Here is a 19,552-nt window from a genome sequence, read left to right on the forward strand (position 1 = left end):
GCTCACGAGGCGAGAGCCTCGCCGCACCATTGGACTCGCCTGTAGCACGGCTCTCCCAGGCCAGAACTGCAGCAACCACCTCACAGACCCGCAGCCGGCACTTAGGACGGCCGCAGCGCACAATCAGCGCCACCCCGCACCCGCCCGGCCCGGAAGTTCCCCGCAGGCAGCGAGGGGCCGCCTTCCTGCCGGCGCGGCTCCTCCCCCGGCCGGGCAATATGGTGGCGGAGGCGGCGTTCGGGGATCTGTGAGCCGGTGCCCTCTCCGCGCCTCCCTGCTGGGGGCGGCCGCTATTGCTGCTCCCCCCCCCTCCAGCCGCCCTCGCCCGGAGGTTCTGCTCTGCCCAGCGAGGCGGCGATGGGGCCGGCGGGCCCGGCGGGCCGTGTCTGAGTGCGTTGCCCATGTGGGTGTCCCGGTGAGGCCGGGAGCGAGCGGGAAGATGCTGCTGTCGCTGGTGCTGCACACATACTCTTTGCGCTACTTCCTGCCCGCCGCCGTCATGATGGGCACGGCGCCCACCTACGTGCTGGCCTGGGGTGCCTGGCGCCTGCTCTCCGCCGTCCTCCCCGCCCGCTTCTACCGCGAGGTGGACGACCGCCTCTACACCATCTACCAGAGCATGGTGCTCTTCTTCTTCGAGAACTACGCGGGCGTGCAGGTGAGCCGGTGGCGCGGCGCGGGGCTTCCACACGGCGGCCGGTGGCGAGCGGCAGAAGGCAGCGCTGAGCCCGCCCTGTTCCCCGGGCTCCCCCGGGCTGCCCCCGCCCCCGGAGCTGTCCCCGCCGTGGGCAGGAAGCGGGCTGTTGCTGTCTGCAGGTGCGGGCTTCGGCCCTTCCCTGCCCGCACTTAACGTTCTGAGGGCAGAGGCTCCGGGTGCACCAAGAAGAATCGTACCCGTGTCCTGTCCCGCTCCGAGTGATGCTTTTCACAGAGTCCCGGCGATATGTTCATTTTGCAGGTTGGAAGCTGAAGGAACGTGACATCAGTCATGCGCTGTCAGTGCTCGGATGGCAGCCTGCTTGCACACTTGAACCATGCGGCCTGCTTTGCGCATCCACGGTGCTACGTTGGTAGTGGATAAAAATATAGCTGACTACAATTGCACTTCATGCATCCACGTTATGCTACTACACCTTCCCACTTCTGTCATAGTTTACCTGCTGTTGGGTTTGGCCTTCAGTTTTGGATCAGCCATGGGCTGTGGTTATTCAGTACCTCAGAATGTGGAGCACAGAGGTTCAGCTTAAGGCAGAGCTGGCAGCCTGTCCTGCCTTACCAGAGGGTTTGGGTGCAAGTAATAATACTACCCTACATCGTTTTCTCATCACATGTTAAATGTTTGTAAGAATTACATATTTGTTTACAATCTGTAAAGCAAATAAGGAGACTTCTAATTCAGTATTCAAAGAAAAGCTAAGCAAATGATGGGTGCTTCCTGAGCCTCAGCCTGCCTGAGTATATTGAAATCTATTTGAAATTAGCGTCAGCTGCTTGGAGGTAAAGAATAACAAGCGCTTACATGTTGATTGGCAAGTTGCAGAGCTGGTACAAATAGGTCCTTGATATTTGCAGCTTAATTATTCATCTGCTGTTTTATTATATGTTTCTTTCAAAATCAGGCTAGGTCTCTGCTAATTTCTGCTCCCAGCCTACATCTGTAGGCCTCGCTTAATAGCAGCTCTCATGGAAACCCACAAAGCCAGCTGGGGAGAGAGAGCAAAATGGCACGCTTTGACATCACGTTGAATGGAAAGAATACAAAAAGGAAACTGAAGTCTTCTCTTAGCCTTCATTAGTTATTGATTGACTCAGCTTGTAGTTTGTGACACCTCACCCTTTCCTCTTGTCTGAACTAGTTAACTTGTGATTTAATTAAAAAAAAAAAAAAGCACACAAAAAGCCCAGCAACTCACAGGTGAAGTACTTGGTGCTTTATCTTCCCTTATTTTCTATCTTTATTGCAGGCATTTTGGTGTGTAGTAATGCACTTCAGTAATTAGCCGCCGGAAGCAGCAGTACAGCAGTCTAATTCAACCCCTTGAAAGATGAGGGGGAAGAAAATCAAGATATAAACTGTAACAGGGAAATTATTCATATTTCCTAGAAACGATGCGCACGCAGTAGCAGCCGCTTAGAACTTTTGATAAGAACTTTTCCACAGAAGATGCCTGACGTGTTAAGGTACAGAAAGGGCGATGATAACCAAAACAGACAAAAAGGCCTCCATTGTCTGTCTGACTTTGTTTTCTTTGGGTACATGGATAAAACATTTTTTCATGTAGAAAGAAAGGGGAGGCTGGTACAGGTGATCAGTTGGAGCAAGGTGAAAGTAGAGGTGCTTTGTTTGTGAATGGATGATCTTAGGGGTAGATAAAGTGATACTGACAGTGCTGAAAACAAAGCAGGGCCCACAAAAACAGCTTGGCATATGTCATCAGTTAAGATAGTAATTGAGCTAAATAAAATACATATATACATAAAATACAATAAAAACATGGAAAGCATGATATGTTTATAGAGAGGTAAGAGGGGAGAATCCTTAAGAGTTGTTTTTCATTTAATTGGGGGTATCTCCCATTTGCTTAAGGAGGGGAACGAGGGTGTCCTTTGAGACCTGCTCATGCAAATATGAATATGTTTAACTTGAAACTCACAACATGTGCCTGAGTATTTAAGGTTGGGATGGTAACCCAAGAGCTGCTTTAAGGCATTTAATTGGATGCAGAAGTGTGGCACTGTTAAATGCTGTCACCTCTCCAAAACATGAGAATATTATGTACCTTCATAAAAACAGTTTTACCAGGCTTGAATATTATGTACCTTCATAAAAACAGTTTTACCAGGCTTAAGGTATCGTAGTCTCTGGGAAGAGGAATTCAGCTTCATTTTTGAGGTGTGTTTTTTTTTCTTTTTCAATCAATTGAAATTTACTGGGATGATTTTTGTGACTAGATCAGTGGGAAGCCAACAGATTCATCCATAAGAGTATTGTAAAATAATGACTCCAGTGAGACCACACAGTGAACTTACACAGGTGCCTGAAGTGATGTTTTCTTAGCACTGTCACAGCCTTACCCCAAAACAAAAGAAGTCTTTAATATCATGTTCTGCTTCACATTCTTCGACTTCTTATGTGTAGTGCATTTGTGATTTTTCAGCACTACAGCACTCCAAGGCTGTTAACAATATTTGAGATGTCTTATCTTCAAATAATAGCTCTGTTGAAGTTTTTCATGTTCAGTGGCAGGGAAGTGCTAATAGGCTAAGAGCTGGTTTGAATCTTGAACATGGATTACTTTTTTACTGGATGAAATAGTAGCATATCTTGGTTTTATTTTTTAAACCTTATTTATTAGGAAATGATGTTTCTGTGCACCAACAGCTTTTAGCCCATAAAGTACTTCATCCTGTCTTTCCCTCACAACTGTACACATGAGGACTTTGTTCTTCTTTTGTTCTCTTTGACTCGGGCATTTTTAACTAAATTTATTTTAACAGAAATTCCAGTTGGCATTAGGAAGACATTTCATCTTCATAGCAAACACATCAGTTGTGAAATGTAGCTAGGTAGGGTGATGCTCTGAGCTGCAAGACAGGAAGCCTTGGAAGAGTAAGAGTTTCCCTTTCTCTTCAGTATTTGACCTGAGATCTAAGATAAACACAGAGCTATACCTGTAGACTAGTACTGAGTATTTACGCTCTAAAGAGTTGCACATGAAATAAGTAGAAGTTGTGAGGTGTGTGTTTTTGTTTGTATGTTTACGTTTTCTTGTACTATAGATAACTTTCCTGTCTTACATTTTTAGCCAGATCTGTTAATTTTTTTTTCTACCAAAAGGATTTGTTTTGCAAAACCAAAGTAGAACTTGAGCTAAGAGGGGGGTTGGTGTAGGTTTTCCAGTAATAGTAGAATCCTGTAAATGCATTAATGAAAACAGTTACACTGAAAGGACATCATGCAAGGTTTGGCTTTAGAAAATTGAAGTACTGGTATTTAGAGTACCAAATAAAACCAAGCCAGGACCTGCCAGTCCTATGAATTAGATAAACTGGACAGAAACGTTATGACTATAAAACACAAATCCTGCTGTGTTCTGTGGATTTGTTGGTGCAATTGCAGCTTGGCACATATCCATGAATTTTATTACGGAGCTATAAATACATAAAATTAATCTATGCCTGGCATTGTGACAGTACTCTTCAACAGTCTCCAGGATTATAAAGTCATAACAAAGCAAATCTGTAAAGGTGATCTGCTGAAAAGTGGAGCAGGAAGAATGGCCTTGTTTTTCTGTATGTTGCTTTGGATACAAATGCAGTTAGGTTGAGTCTCACCTGTCCTGCTGGAAGCTGCAGAAGGTGCTACTATACCCTTTTCTAGAAAGAATATGTAGGAGATGCTTGAACTCAGTGTGGAGTGAGTAGAAAGTCTTAGAGAGTGAAGAGTGTTGATTTGATCAGCAATGTGACAGCATTGTCACTGATGCAAACAGGTGCAATTCTTGTGCTTTGGAGGACTTAAATTTGCTTGTGCTAACTAGATTTGGCCCCAAGTTTCCAGGTCATCCAGTAGCATGTGAATAGTGTCACTGTCTGACTGCTTTTCACTTCTTTAGGGGAGTTCAGACTCCTACGCTCAGACAGCACAGACAATAAACAATTGGATCTTAGCATGGAATCAGAAAACTGAAATAACTGAGAACGTGCCCTTGATTAGGCTGTTTGAAGGGCTGAAAGGACGAGTAATTCAGCATGATGAATGCTGTCGTCTCCCTGTGACCCTTAGCATCTTATCCCAGTTGCTGTCAGGGCAGTGAAATTAATGCCTATTGTGTTTGTGCACATGTTTCAGATCAGCTGAGGACTAAATGTTCTTCAGCTTTTTTTTATTTTTTGCTTTCTTTTTTTTTGTAGATGTGTTTGATATTTTGTATGGAGTGATGGTGAAGAAATAATAAAGAGATCATCACTTGTACCGCTTCCTAAAAGATCATTTTCCATCTAAAAGATTTGACAATTGAGCAAAATCCGTGACTGAATTAATGCGCGTGGATTTTGTGCAGTGCTTGTGTCAGCTCTCTTGCCCAACCCCTGCTTCCTTCTGAACAGGAATTTTTGGAAGTGGTGCTTTCATTAAAGGCATTATGAAATTCTGTTCTTCCTTGTCATCACAGGACTCTGGAAGGGCTGTTGGAATCAGATGTAACCTCAGTGTTGTTTTGCAGAGCTCTGGTGTTTCTAACAATGATACTGAAAAACATGTGGGATCCCAGCTAAGCAATGAAATACTTTCATTCGATACTACATTCAATATGAACTTCCTAGGCTCATATTGAAGCTTGGACTGCCATGTTTCAACAAGGTTGAAAACTACTTAGGATTTGAACATATTAAAACTTTGCAAATGCACCGTGTTACTGAACTGTTGACTGTTCTGTCCTGTGAAGTAGAGCCTGGGCTCTGTGCTTGGTTTCCTAAGAGATCCATGAGGAGAGCTCAGTGCAAAAGGTGAGGATAGAGATTCTCACTGTTGCAGCTTTCGGTCTAGAAGTGAGAGTTAGGAGGCCTGTGTCCATCTTTATTCCCAGGACAGCAGCTTTGCTGGTGAAACAGCTTTGTTGAATCATAGAATCACCAAGGTTGGAAAAGACCTAAACAATTGTCCATTCCAACTGTTCACCTATTACCAATAGCTCCCACTAAACCATGTTCCTCCACGCAACATCCAGTCATTTTGTTGAGAATGGGAGAATTGCTTTCTGTCCAGAGATGTGACAGGGGCTAAATGCCTATAGGATAAGCACCTGGGCAAATGCTTCCACCAGAAAGTTAGGAGGAAATACAGCTTCTCATCCTTCCCTGGTTGTGTTTCCAAGGAAGGTGCCTGTAGCTGCGCTTCCTCACTTTTTAGCCTTTTTCTGTAGGTGTATGTGAGGTCTGAGCTCTCCCCCCAGCCTGTGTGCCTGGCCTGACAGCTTGGAGAATGGGGGAGTGAGTAGTGGGAGATTCTGGAGCTGGGAGTCAGAGTACTGCAGATAAGGCAAGTCCCAAGGACAGGAAGGAGCCTTGGAGGGCTTGCATCTTCCTTCTTAGTCCTGAACTGTGCTTGGCTTGTGGCATGCTTTGAAAATAGCGTGAATGGGCAACAGCAGCTCTCGTAGGTGATGGAGGCACAATGTGAAGCTGTTAGCTCTTGGGAGGCTTATTGAGGGGTAAAGGTAGTTGTAAGCTATGGTTGTCTAAGGGTGGAAGTAGTGAAATAAATTGAGGGAATGTGATGAAAAGAGAGAAACTGAGGGTGTAGTCTAGTGAATCATTTTTGTGTGGTAAACTTCTGAAAGAAGCCCTGCTCTTTGCAAAGAAATGTTCTTGCTGTGGTGCTGGCTCTGTGAAGGCAGCTTGCCCTGGCTCGTCTCATTAGAGATTTCAGACAGCAGTTCTCTCCAGGTGTGCGAGTCTTTTATAGTATTACAACAAAGTCCTGTGTACTATAGTAGAAGAAATTAAATGATACCTGCTAAGCCTAAGGGATGCTGCCTTCACACTGAAATGTATATCTAATTTTAGACTCTTACGTTCAGCTGTGGTGTGAAGCAACGAAAATAGATACGTGAGCGCTGTAAGCTTTGCGCTCTCTCAGATTTTGCTGGAGATATATTTGCATGCGTCTTAATTTCTGTTCAGACTGCCTTTGGTACAGCTGTGAAGGTGAAAATCCCCCATTGCACCAGTTTTTTTGGACATCAGCTAGGATTGTCATATGCTGCAGCTTCTGGCACAGGGACAATCTGGAGAGGATGTAGTGTGGGAATATTGCATGGTCATTGCAGGTTCTGCTCTCCGTCCCACCACATGATATTTGAAAAACAGTTTTTGTTTACCCATTTTTATTAGCTGCTTTAGAAACAAGTTATCAGTTACCTGCACCAAAACTACTGCTGTCTGGGTTCATAATTCAGAAGTTTTATGTGCAGGTTTTCCTGGCATTTATTTTCTAATTGAACCTGAATTTTATGTCGTCCTTACCCAATACCGTCTTTGATTTAAAACTAATGTCATAGAACAGTTTGGATTGGAAGGAACCTTTAAGATCATCCAGTTCCTTCTGCCTACTAATAGGCAGGGGCACCTCCCGTAGACCAGGTTGCTCAGAGCCTCATCCGGCCTGGCCTTGAATGCTTCCTAGGAGGGGACATCCACAGCCTCTGGACAACCTGTTCCAGTGTCTCATCACCATCACAGTAAAGGATTTCTTCCTAATAACTAAGTCTAAATCTACCCCCATCCAGTTTAAAGCCACTTCCCCTAATTCTGTCGTGTATATTTACATTTTAAAAACAGCAATGTATACCTCAGAAAATCCTAATAAATAAATATATATATGTGTGTGTTTGTCAGGTGTGAGGAGCTAAGGAGTCAAAGGATAGGTGCTAAAAGCTCTTATAAAATTCAGATTCCAAGTATTTAGCCAGTGAGTTTTACAACCTCATGGTTTGACTTCTGAATTTCTGTGCTGAGATACTCAAAATGTTTTTAGCTTCATAGTGTATCCAGCTTTTGATGTAAGTTATGCAAGTCTTGCCTGATTTGTTACCTTTGTAAATACAGGTGTTGTTTATCACATTAATAAAAAGAAAGAAAAGCACTTTGAAACTTGAACACTTAACTTACTCATTTTTCTCTTTTTGTGGTTACTGATGTTTTGGTGGATCATGGTCTATGGAGTTCTGTATGGTTTTCTTTTGTTCCATGTCCTTTCCTTCATCTTGCATAACACATCCAGATACTTTACGTAAGGGTGATTGTTAATTGAGAAGTTTTTCTCCTGCTGCTAAGCCGTCAGACTCTTGAGAAGATTCTATTCCTAGTTAAATGTTTGACTCCAATTATTGCAGTCTATTTACCTCGGGCTTACAGAGTGTCTCTTTTATTCTCAGTTTTAGTTGTATTAGATAAAATAGGCTCAGATGTCAAAGATTTTGATGTTACAATTATGAGGAAGCATAACATCTCCAGGGAAATGTGTTCTTTAATCTTTGTTCTGTCAGTTTGAATTTATGCTCTGAAGAGATTTGGGATGAAAAACGGAAATTATTTTCTTCTTTTCTTCATTTCATATCTGTCACTTGCTACTTGTCATCTGCCCTGTTACAGTTCACTCGTCAGCGTGGGACTAGAAAACTGTGCTTCGTGCTGGCTTGATGTCTTTCTCTCTTATTTTTTTCCTTCAGTAGTAAAACTAACTACCTATGATTTGGTTGAACTCCTGTATTTAAGGCAGGTATCTAAACATGAGAAAAAACAGTACGACTTCCAACTGTATTGTGGTAGTTGTTTTCCTCTTGAACTTGAAAACTTGATCCCAGTTTCTGAAGCTTCTTGGTAATCTGGAGGGCATGCATGTTCCTCTTGTGTAAGCAAACATGATGCACAGTGCTGAGTGAGGTGCAGGTGAACCAGCTCATTTCTGTGCTGTGATGGTGAAGGAAGGTACAACAAGGATGTTAGCTTCAGTTTTTCTTGAAGCTGATGTAAGTTTGCTGTGTTTGGGTCTGGAGCCAAATTAGAGCTAGCTCAGACACCCTCCTGTCTGTCTTCTGCTTGTTAAGGTGGGTTTGCCTCTTCCTAGAAACCCATTCTGCTTAAATTCTAAGTATGAACTGGAAAAAAATCACAGAATCACAGAATTGTAGGGGTTGGAAGGGACCTCTAGAGATCATCGAGTCCAACCCCCCTGCCAAAGCAGGCTCCCATACCATGTCGCACAGGTAGGCGTCCAGGCGGGTCTTGAATATCTCCAGAGAAGGAGACTCCACCACTTCCCTGGGCAGCCTGTTCCAGTGCTCCGTCACCCTCACTGTAAAGAAGTTCTTGCGCACATTCGTGCGGAACTTCCTATGCTGAAGTTTCAGCCCATTGCCCCTAGTCCTGTCCCCACACACTACTGAAAACAGACCAGCCTCGCCACTATGGCTCCCACACTTCAGGTATTTATAAACCTGGATCAAGTCCCCTCTCAGCCTTCTTTTCTCAAGGCTAAACAGACCCAGTTCCCTAAGTCTCTCCTCATAGGGGAGATGGTCCAGGCCCTTCACCATCTTTGTGGCCCTCCGCTGGACTCTTTCCAAGAGATCCCTGTCTTTTTTGTACTGGGGAGCCCAGAACTGGACACATTATTCCAGATGAGGCCTCACCAGGGCAGAGTAGAGGGGGAGGATCACCTCCCTTGACCTGCTGGCCACGCTCTTTTTAATGCACCCCAGTATGCCATTGGCCTTTTTGGCTACAAGGGCACACTGCTGGCTCATGGCCAACCTGTCGTCCACCAGGACGCCCAGGTCCCTCTCAGCAGAGCTCCTCTCCAGCAGGTCTTCCCCCAGCCTGTACTGGTGTATGAAAAAAAATGTATGGAAGGGCTTATTCCAGAGAAAGTAGAGTTTTCTTCATCTTCCCCATGCATGTGGACTCACTGATAATGTTGTACCGGTTCAGTCTGTACTTGGTGTGCTCACTTGTACGAGTTTTACAGGTAAGGATTTAATGAACTTTTCTTGGAGCCCTTCACATTTAAAAGCAGAGAACCCATTATTAAAAGCTGTAGCTGGAGGAACACTGTGAGTAACATCACTGCCCAAGGTTTCTTGCTGATACGAGATGCCAAATGATTAAGTTTTCAGAATGTGCTTGATGTACCAAGGCACTGTAATTTTTTAATTGTGGGGGAAGACATTATGTACTTTTCACCACAGGAGAGTAGCAAAGTGAACAATAGTTACATTGACTGTGGGTCATTTTTTCCTTTCTTTTAAGGAAATGACAAAAATCTGAGGAAAAATTCTTCAGAGATGCCTAAGGATTGCATGAGAATGTCATTCTCTTATAACGAAACACATGAAACTTCCTTCCACTCTTGTGCTGGAAAGCATGTGCAGGCTTTGCATCATACTGAGGTGCCAGATGTTCAGAAAAACCCTCCTGTGGAACTCTCAGTTTATTAATAATCTCTTTTCACATCACATATGTTATACGTGTCTGAAAAATGTGCAGTAAAAGAGCACTTTCAGATGGTATTGAATGTATACTAGTAGGGCTGGGAACCTTGGAAACAGTTTGAGCTCTTTTTTTCTATTTAATAAAAGAAAAAATAAAGAAATGGTGGTACCTCTCTTCAGCTTAATGAGTTAATGAGCACAGGCTGTACTGATGCACTGCAGCAGTTCAGTTCTTTAGACATACACTTCTTTGAAAAGCTGCATTTATTGGTGTGTTCTCAGAGGAGAGAATCCCCCGTCCTCAGATGAACCTTTTGAAAGCACTGAGCAGTGTTTTAGGGCAGGATGGGATTTAAGATCTGCATCTGTTTTCAGTGGCCTATATCCTGGCAATTCAAAGCTGGCAGGCTCAGTAGTGCAGCATTGTGAATCCCATTCTGCAGCACTGAGCTACACCAGAAGCCAAGAGCTCCTGTTTCTGGGTTATGTTCCGTATCTGAATCTGTGTAATTGAGGATCATTGTTTAAGTAAATACAAACTGAAATTGCCCCGACATACTTTGATTGTGACAGCTTGTTCCCTCTGAAATTAATCTTTTGGTCAGATTGGAAATATATCTGTGAATAAAATTGTCGCGTTCTGTTGTAAATCACTAGATGAGGCTTTGGGGAAGGCTATAAAAACAGGCAGATAATGCTTCCATAGAGGTCTTTAATGTCTCAGTCCTCTGTGTAGCATATGTAGAAGATCCAGGCAAGCAGGAATTACTAACAAAACTAGTCCAGTTAAATGAATGATAGTGCTCATCTATAATAAATGCTTCATTCATCTTACAGGACTGTGGGCTTTTTTCTATGTTGGAATGTTGCTTGGTTTACTGTGGTACAGTGCTGGCAATGAAGCTACCAACTACTGACTGACTACTGTGAAAATTAAGTGATTTACTGTATAACTAACTAGAAAATTAGGGAACTTATTTCTTAGAACCTAACTATTTGAAAGGCTTTCCTGTGTTCGAATCCCCCCTCTGGCGCAGGGGGTAGAAGTGGCGCTTCGCTACACAGGGGGCTCGAAACCTGGGAGTCGGACTCGATGATCTCTAAGGTCCCTTCCAACTCGCATGATACTATGATACTATGATACAAAGAAGCAGTAGAATGCACGTGATTATGAACTTTTACTTTTCTTGATTATTAATTTATTAAAAATATTTAATGTTTTCATGATTTGATTCAAGGAATCATCAAGATTGAAAGAGACTTCCAGGGTCATTTAGTCCAGCTGTCCACTGAGCACCAGTATTTCCCCCCCCCTGGTTTGGTGCAGAGCCTGAGCAGTTGACCTCACTCTTGTGCAATTTTGTATTAACAGATGGTCTCTATGACTATAGAGCTTATGAAGTGTAGTGATAATATGACAATTCCTGGAAAACTGTATGTGATCTAAAAGGATTTTTAAGAAAAATATTATTTAAAAGTAATTTTGCAGCATTATGAGGCTGTAAAATGCTGGAACCATCCTGTTTGATGCTTGGGGGAAGTTTCATACCTTTGTGGTGTAGAAATAGGTGTATTTGTTAGATGAGAATAAAAGTGCTTACCTGTCTCCTGTGGGGAAAGATAACCGTTTTCAAATACTTGTAGTAGGGCATCTGGAAACTTGTGAAATCTGTGGCATCAAGGAGGGGCCCCCAGTTGTGTCCTGCCTTGAGCCTGCTTCTTGTCAATCAGGACAAATAGGTTTTCGTGATCTGAGATGCTTTGTTGATAAGTTCAAAACAGCCGGTTGTGTCACCAGGCAGAATTTTAGGAGAAATGGGAATTTAAACAACTTCCCACATGATACCTGCAGTATTAAAGTTCAATGCAATACTGTTACAGTAGCTCTCTTGCCTCAACAGCAGTGCTGCAGAAGTCAGCTTGCCTGGGGTTGTGCATTGACTTTAGAGCCATATCTAGACATTCCTTTGGAGATTTGTTGATGCAAACTCCACCCTTATGCCACGAAATTATGTCCAGTCTCTTTGCCAAAAAGATGCAAAATGCATCCTAGGATACCAATTATTTTAATAAGCACTCCAGTTGTAGCAGTGCACAGCTAACAAAGAAGCTCTTGTTCTGAAGAGCTTGCAGTCCAAGTTCTAAAAGTAGTCAGGCAGAAACAGGGAAATGGAGAGAATTGTGTGTTTTAAGGGGAGCAAAGCTGAATGCGTAGGGTTTATATGGCTGTTTTAAATGAAGTGTTGGATTTCTGCAGTGTTCTGTTTCTCTTGTCTTCCTCTAAGAGAGGGAAGGAATGTTCTGTTACTGTATCTCTGCTTTTATTCATCTTTCCAGTCAGCGTTGCCTTTGTGTTTGACCATTCTGAACACTCCACCTTTTTTGCTGCAACATGCCCCAGCGCACATCCCTTTTGTTATTGAAAAAGTAGTGAAGAAGTGAGCATTGTTCTACAGTTCATACCTGATTTCCATGAACAGGGAGAAGGGGAGGTGATGGGATGTCAGGAGCTGGCCTGCATTTTTACCAATAGCCAGCTGTGTTGCCTTCCTGCCATTGAAGCAGAGGTGCCAGGTCTGTGTATAGGTCAGCTCCTGACCTGCTCACATGACTGACCACATCCAATTATCATCTTAAGGTAATCTCTCTGCTTGGAGTTTCTTGTGGTCACCAGTTGGCCTGCATGCAGGACTTCTGATAGCGTGATTACTTTTGTCTCTTGAATTAGATTGCCATGGCCCAGTTTACTGAGCCAGTGTATCTAGGATGTGATTAAATGATCTATTTAATTTCCTTTGATGTGTGCAGGCTTCCTAAACAAGAAATAGAAGCCTAATTCAGAGGTGTCCGCCTTGTTGCTGTGAAGCCTTTTGCAAATTACAGAGTGTTGATGTGTGGCTTCCATACAGGGCTGCTTTGCATAGCTATGCAAGCTACCACACATGTGCAGAATAAATTGCACTAGAAGAAGCAGAGGCTGCTATGTACACAGAAGCTGGGTTACCAGATCAACCAGGAGCCTCTATTTGTGTGCCTGGATCAGCGATAAGTTTCTTTTGTAGGGGAACTTGTGGCCTCCTCTATCTTGACGCCTCCAAGATGTGCTTTGTGCCTGCTAAGCATATGGATATTGGAATCTTGGCCCTTTTATGGAAGGGAACCCATTAATATCCACTTTCTTTTATCTGAACCCAGTCTGAATTGGATTTGATGGTGCTGCTACATAAATGAATGAGAAAGACCCATACCAGCAGTAACAATCTATTCAAACAAATGGGTGCCTTACTTGCTTCATTGTGACAACACATTTACCTTCTCAGTCTCTCAAACTGATAAGTATGTGGAATGTGTATGTATTTATGCTGTTGTCATTTGGAGAGCTTGCATAAAATATCTTGAATGCAATGTGTTAGATTCTCCTGGAACTGGAAGCTGCCTCCCAACCACATCCTGTGCCTCTTACCTGGTGCTGGCCAACTAGTGTCTGCAAGTGTTCACACCTCCTGCACTTCTTGGACAACCACTATTTTGAACTCTTCAGGTTGCTTCAGAAGGGACATGTGCATAACCTGGCACCATGAACACTTGTTTTTCCATTTCGTAAAGCACTCAAATGCTTGCCTTCACTGTGTTTGTTCCCCAGATTGGTTACTATTGCGTGGTCTGTAGCAGCAGGGAATTCTATGGAGACATTGCTGGAAGGAATAGCACAAATTCAGCTGTTTTTTTTTTTTTCTGCAGACCATGAAGAAGAGTTTTGTGTTGGGTTCTTCAGCTATAATTTTTACTAGGTACTCCGATTCATCTAATGGTTTTGGATTCACAGAAATCGAAGGCTTGCTCTGAAGGGATTTCTCCCCTGCTTATCCCCAGGCAGATGAATTCTTCAGACATCATTTTAAAGGGAAGAGGAGAACTTTTCTGCAGGATTCAATGCTTTTCATGATTTATTATGAAAATTCGAGAAGCAGCAGCTTCTCAGATGGAATGCGGTTTGGCTGCCTGCAGAGCGGGAGTATCTTGTGAGAGCTCAAGAAATCTTGAGGCAATAAAGGCTGGAAGGTGCCGCTCCTGTCTGATTGTAGTATATATCATGTAGTTTGTAGCCCTCATTTCCTGGCCATGAACATCTAATCTGTGAATAGCTGTTTGCTGGCTTCTAGTGAACTGTAGAAACCTTTACTTGAGATTGCTGAAATGAGTGATGGTGCAGTTAAAGCTATTGAATTCTCCTAGGCTGAGCCAGTTGAGCAAGCAAAATAGAATTTTCAGAGTTTCTCACTCCTTCCTTCACTCTGGAATATCATTTCTTGTCTTTAATGAGAACTAATTATAAAGAGTGCTTTTTTAGTTCTGTGCAGTCATATGGCTGTACGCTTTATCTCAGTTACAAGATGTTGGTTCATTACAGATAAACATGTTTTGGCTGTTACGGTAAGGCTGTATGTTGTACACAGAAATCTACTTACAGTAACAATGAGAGGGTGTTCCTCTGGGATTAAAAAGTGAACTACATCCAATCCTATTGAAATAAAAAGTAATACAGATTAACTGTTATATTTGGCAGATGCAATCCATTATATTTGTTTTTACTAATGCAGTAGTCACAAGTGAGTGCTTTGAATTGTGGTGCTGATTACACTGGAATTTTGATTTTATGCACTAAAAGCAGAAATTCTTAAAAGTTGAGATAATGAATTATGTATTTCAAACCCTGTTTTGTTTTCTTCTGTGGGATAGAGTGTCAAGGGCAGATTTTGTTTTCCTCTTGTTCATATTTCCTTACCTTTTATAACGCACAGATAGCATTCAGGACCGACAGTTGTGGTGATCTGTTGTATCAGACCTTTTCCTCTAAGTTCAAATAAGTAACGTTCTTTTTACTGTACGTTGGACGATCTCTTGTTCACATATTTACTGAATGTCTCCATTTGCCAATATGTGATTTCTTGTCTTGAAAACAAATTTGGTTAACAGTGCAGTTGTATTTGCAGATAAGTAACACTGTGAATGTAAACACAGATTTTGGTGGGATGTTTGTATAGTGTTACAATACAAAAAAATTATCAGTTTGGTGTAACAGGTTAACTGAGATGCAGGCAGATTTTTCAGAGGTGCTTATAGACATGCTGTAAAGATGAATATGAGATCTGGCACTCTAAATAATTTTGATCAAGTTCTGGATATTAGATGCATCTTCTTGATGAAGTATCCAGACAGTCCACGCTGTGTAACTGATGGTGATATGTGGGTAAAACTTCCAAGTAGTGCTTTTGTTTTGGTGACTGCTGTCCTGTCAAAGAAGAATTTGTATTTAATACAGCTAATTTCTAGAAACAAAGAACACAGCCTATTAGTATTGGGGGGGGGAGGGTGATTCTACCTGAAGTGTAAGATAACGAAAGTATATATAATATACCGCTATAGACATTCTTCATGTGAGAACTGAAATGGTTTCATTCATTTTATATATGTGAAATAAACCTGAGTTTATCCTCTTTAAAAGCTGCTTGGATTACTAATTCTGCATCTTGCGTTTAATCATGCTCTCAGGAGGTTGTCCTGTTAATAAATACTTGGGAGAAAAACTGCAAGGTTAAAAAGCAAATATTAAAAGTAATGGAGAAAAACATTACAAAATTATAATAAAGCCCAACTTAAAGACATTCCCACCCTCCTTCCCCCTCCCATCTTGTGATTTTTATTTATTTATTTTTTTCTTGCTCTTGATGGTTGAAATTGGGGCAAATGGTTGAGATTTTTTTTTAATTTATCTGGTTCAGGAAATCTTACAGCTGTAAATTTAAGTGAGCTCATAAGTGTGTGTCTGGATGAAGCGTGTGATGTATGTTAGATTCATGAACTTAAACAATGTTTTAATGCATGTCCAAAGGTTGCTTTTACCTTTAATTGCGTTAGGGATCTTGTGGATGTAAGCTGGCTTCCATGAATCCCATTCTAGGGCTAAATCATAAGAACAGAATAAGCTTTTTGTGTGCTAATTAATTAGCATTAACTTCCCTGTTGATAAGTAGATTGTATGCATGATGGATTCTGATAAATTAATGGGATTAATGTTGCTAGCTGGCAGTTTTATTAGAAAATAGGTAATTACCTCATTCGCTCTTATCACTGACTAATACAGTAACTATAAACAATGAAGTAATGCTTCATTTTTTATTTTTTAGGTAATAATCTATGGGGATTTGCCAAAAAATAAAGAAAATATAATATATTTATCAAATCATCAGTGTACAGGTTTGTATTTTTTCGTAACATTTTTATCAATCTGCTCATCTGTTTGCTGTGTCTCTTTCCAGCCTTGCTTAAATGAGCTTTCCATTAGAACTTCTAGCACATAAGCCTGTAGTGACATTTCTTTGTACAAAACGTGCTTTTTCTTTCATCAGTGGCAGGTGCAAAACTAGTTTAACTAAACATTCTGGACTTTTGTCTTTGCAGTTGATTGGATTATTGCAGACATGTTGGCAATTAGGCAGAATGCACTTGGGCATGTCCGATATGTTTTGAAAGATGGATTAAAGTGGCTTCCATTGTACGGGTGGTATTTTTCACAGGTAAGCCTACTCACTTCTTCTTTGCTCCGTGTGGGTCAAATATATATGATGTACTTCCCTTCTGTTTATTTTGTGTTGGGAAGATGGAGTTCTGAGTTAATGCTTGTTACTTGAATGTGAAAGTAGCTTATTTCACTCAGTGTGATTGGTTTTAACACAACATAAAAAGGGGGCCTTAATATAGCTAATGTTGGTGACTGTTGAAAAACAGTGTTTTGTAGCTGAGAATTTACTGTCAAGAAATATTATTGTACATCTGTTTCCATGGAAATAAATAGAAGGCATTACTTTTGGAGTGATCAACTTACTAGTTTGTAAAGAAAAATGTGAAGAGTAGGTGACTTACCTCTCTGTGTTACTGAGGAATGTATCGTTGATAGCGTTTGACATTTTTAGTCTAAATTCAAAATAGAACAACTTTCCCTTATAAACTGTATAGCAAACATGAAATGCCCAGAATTGGTGTTGTATGCTTGACCAGAGCCAATCTTGTTGTGAGCTTCTGTGCAGTTTGCAAGCTTTGCTCTCTTTTGTTTTTGGCTGTGTGTTCCTGTCTATGTCTCAGCACCCTCACTCTTGCATCTGAAAGTCAAGTCAAAACAATTGATTTCTAGAGCAGCAAAAGGGGGGAAAACAGTTGAGCATACAGCCACCAGTGGCAAGAGGGAAGGAGGCAGAGCAGTCCTTTGCTGGCATCAGCTACAGCTGTTATTGATTGACTCGTATTTTGCCTTCAAAAAGCTAGTGCAGTTTGGATCGGATTTAGAGGCTGTTGGATGAGGGGAGGCTCAAATCCATGAACTGCCTAATTTAGTGTGCTGCGAAGTAGGAAGTACCTTAAACAGTGGCCTTTCCTAGTAATCTGATTAGGTGTTGCTTTCGTTTGGTTTAAGTGCCTACAGAGGTTCAGAGCTATGGATCATGTCACCTAAAATGCCCATTGCTAGGGAGTGAACTATCTCACTGTTTTATTTTAGAGTACAGATACTGTTGAGGTTCCTGCTTTCTGTTCAGTGTGTAAGCAACTCAAGTGTTCCCCAAGGTACCTATAGATCCATGTTCAATCAGTGTTGTTTTCAGCCTGAAAATGGAATGTCTTTGTTGTCCTCTGGATGAGTGAGCTGTAAAGCTAGGCTGAAGCATGCGTACTTGCCATCCTTTTCTCTGAAATTGTACTGTTTAGAAAAAAATAATGCTGCAGAAAAAATAAAACCATTTGTGATTTGTTTTTACCGGTATAAGAATTGCTCTCCCAGTCCCTTAAATAAGTGCAAAACATCACAGTCCATTGCCACATCCACCATCTCATTGTACTCACATCTACTGTTTGATCGCCGTAAACACTCAATAAGTGTCAGAGAATGTCAGTGCACGGTGCCATTGTTTCCACATGGAGGAACTCAGTAGCACACCTTTGCTTCATACGCACTTCCGTGTCAGACACCGTTTTGTAAGTCTGCCCCTCTGCTGCCATCTGTCATATGGCAACAACATGTAATGGAATACTGGGGGGAAGGTTCAGCCTCTACTGCCATACCACCAGTGTCCGCCCCTGACATCATGGGCCAACAGAGTAAAACAGAAGGCATTACTTTCTGAGTAGACCTCATTCTTGTCCCCACCAATGACTCCAGGTCTCTACATTCTGATTCCACTAAAAGGGGTTATGACCGGTATGCTACATGCTGTTTCTATTTGCCTGTAGTCATTACATTGGTGATGATTTAAGTCTGATTAATTAAATTACAGGGCAGGATATCTATTCCATCTGCTTTCGCTAGGTGTCCAATTTTTATTTTTTTTTTTCCCAAATTTTGGAAAATGACTACTGCTTTGTGGAATATCCGGTGCTCAGTTTCCTGTCTGCTGTACTGACTGTTAAAAGAAGGTTCCTGTGGAAATTAATCTGTACGTGAGCTACACTTTTAATTAAAATATATTAAGTAAACCTATTCAGTTTCATATTCCTCAAAAACATGTAGCTACTATGAGGCGTAGTGGTGGATATACTTTTATCTGTGTGGATAGATAATTAAAAGTATGTATAAATGTAATTCATTGACATAAATGAAAGGCTGCTTACTGACAATGGTGATGCATGTGTTTAGGTTGCGGATACGGGATGCAGCAGGACTGCAGCACACGCTAATAGGTATTTTTATTGTTTTTATCACACCAAACAGTGCAAAAACATAAAACACTTCCTGCCCTTCCTGTTGATGTTCTGTCAGTGATGTCACTTACACTCCACTAAAAGTTTCCAGAGCCGCATAATTACGACATGCTCACAGAATTCATATTCCCTGCCTCAGGTAAACATCCTGTTTGGAAATAAACGTGGTCTGGATGTCCAGGAGAGTGAAATTCAGGCACAAAGGAAGTATATTTGTAAACATAATCCATTGTTGACCAAGAGAGGGGCTTTTAAAGTACAGCGGAAAAAAATTAAAAACTGAAAAACAATACTTCCAGAAACGTGTTTTGAAAAGCATTCATATATTTGATCTCTTACTGCAAAGGAAATGCAATACAAATCGGGGAATTCGAGCTGTATACAGTCACATAACTGACATTCTTCTTTGAAGGCAGATATCTCATAGCAACAAAGAGAAAGGAACTACTTAATTAACCTGTTGTGTTCCGAGTTTGATTTATTAGGCAGTGAGATTTCATAAAACTAACTTTATTATTTTTGGATGGACCTAAAATTTGTTTTGCCCTATCTTTCCCCACCAAAACGCAGCTAGCTTCTATTCATCTTATGCCACCTGGTGAAGCTGGGACATAACTTTGATAAATATTTTTGATCTCTGAAAGTTTTTGCTTGACTCTTTGACAGAGGAAGTAGGTCCTTTATGTTGTTCAGCATCAGCTCACGTACACTTTCTGGTTGTTTTTTAGCCAATTATTTAGCTAGTGTGGCATGTTGCCTCTTTGGCTTTGTATCTCCGTGCCGTAAGGGAAGTGACATTTTTCTGGTTG

General features: G+C 41.7%; 1 protein-coding gene across 1 annotated transcript in view; it reads left to right on the plus strand.

Annotated features, from left to right (window-relative positions):
• The first annotated feature begins 198 nt into the window (after positions 1–198).
• AGPAT5 (1-acylglycerol-3-phosphate O-acyltransferase 5) overlaps positions 199–19,552 on the plus strand; it is a 55,358-nt gene continuing 36,004 nt past the window's right edge. Inside the window, exons 1-3 of the mRNA XM_072332802.1 lie at positions 199–658; positions 16,181–16,250; positions 16,455–16,570. Coding sequence (XP_072188903.1) covers positions 440–658; positions 16,181–16,250; positions 16,455–16,570 — 405 coding nt within the window. The 5' untranslated portion in view covers positions 199–439. The remainder of the gene's footprint in view (positions 659–16,180; positions 16,251–16,454; positions 16,571–19,552) is intronic.

Source organism: Excalfactoria chinensis, chromosome 3 (genome assembly GCF_039878825.1).
Source record: "Excalfactoria chinensis isolate bCotChi1 chromosome 3, bCotChi1.hap2, whole genome shotgun sequence".
Taxonomy (NCBI): Eukaryota; Metazoa; Chordata; class Aves; order Galliformes; family Phasianidae; genus Excalfactoria; species Excalfactoria chinensis.